Below are 1,190 nucleotides of genomic sequence, written 5' to 3'. Positions count from 1 at the left end.
ATTAAAGCTTAAATATTTTAATATTATATAAATTAAAAGTAGTATTTAGAGTGCATTTTCATGCACTAATCACTTTACTTTTTCAAAAACGCTTAATTAAACCATTTTTCGTGCTGATATTTTCTCAGGGCAGACTTCCAAATGGTCAAGAAATTGCTGTGAAGCGGTTATCGGGACATTCTAATCAAGGAGAAGAGCAATTCATGAATGAGATATTGTTAGTGGCTAAGCTTCAACACAGAAACCTTGTTAGTCTTTTGGGTTTTTGCTCGGAAGCAAGTGAAAGACTCCTAATATATGAGTTTCTAGGCAATGGCAGCTTGGACCATTTTATATTCGGTACAGCTTTATGTGCTCCTATAAACTAAGTGCATTTCTATTTGTACATACATACATATACGTGTGTGTTTTATTGTATGGAACTGATCACTATGTCTAACAAATGTGTAGATCCGATCAAGCATATCGAACTAAATTGGGAATTGCGTTACAAAATCATATGCGGGATTGCTCGAGGAATGCTTTATCTTCATGAAGATTCTAAGCATAGAGTTATCCATCGCGATCTTAAAGCAAGCAACGTGTTGTTAGACGAAAACATGAGTCCAAAGATTTCAGATTTTGGCATGGCAAGGATGTTCGTTATGGATCAAAGTGAAGCCAATACTTGCAGACACATGGGAACTTAGTAAGTATCAGAATATCACCCAAAATCTAATGATCTCTTAAGTCTGTTCAGTGCTAATACTTTTAGACTCTGGTATGTGCATTATGAGTCATACAAATGTCTTGAAAAGCTACATAAAATTTATAACATACTAAGTAGCAGTGTGCTATTGATGTGCTGGTTATGCAGTGGCTATATGGCTCCGGAATATGCATTACATGGACGCTTCTCAGTGAAGTCTGATGTCTTCAGTTTTGGTGTCTTGATTCTAGAGTTAGTGAGTGGTAAGAAGAACAGCTGGTGGGATAGTTCAGAAGATCTGGTGCACCTTCCGAGCTATGTAAGTATACTTGGTTTTCCCATATCCAAAACCATCTTTTGGTATTAGATTCCATTGTGTGAAAGGTCTTTAGCTCTAACAAAGAAGCTCATTCATACTTGTTTGTAGACGTGGAAAAATTGGAGAGAAGGTACTGCTTTGAACCTGATAGACTCAACACTCGACCGGGAAGGTTCAACAAGT

General features: G+C 36.9%; 1 protein-coding gene across 1 annotated transcript; it reads left to right on the top strand.

Annotated features, from left to right (window-relative positions):
- Positions 1 to 5: 5 nt before the first annotated feature.
- On the top strand, positions 6 to 1,179 carry LOC112095077 (putative receptor-like protein kinase At4g00960; the record flags this gene model as incomplete). The annotated part of the gene is made up of 4 exons (XM_024176755.1): positions 6 to 339; positions 451 to 688; positions 857 to 1,007; positions 1,116 to 1,179. Coding segments are annotated over 4 exons (787 nt in total), but the record flags the coding sequence as incomplete, so codon positions are not given.
- Positions 1,180 to 1,190: the final 11 nt, after the last annotated feature.

The sequence above is a fragment of the Morus notabilis genome, unplaced genomic scaffold (genome assembly GCF_000414095.1).
Source record: "Morus notabilis unplaced genomic scaffold, ASM41409v2 C11386644, whole genome shotgun sequence".
NCBI classification, from domain to species: Eukaryota; Viridiplantae; Streptophyta; class Magnoliopsida; order Rosales; family Moraceae; genus Morus; species Morus notabilis.
This window is presented reverse-complemented; position numbering and strand designations above follow the sequence as displayed.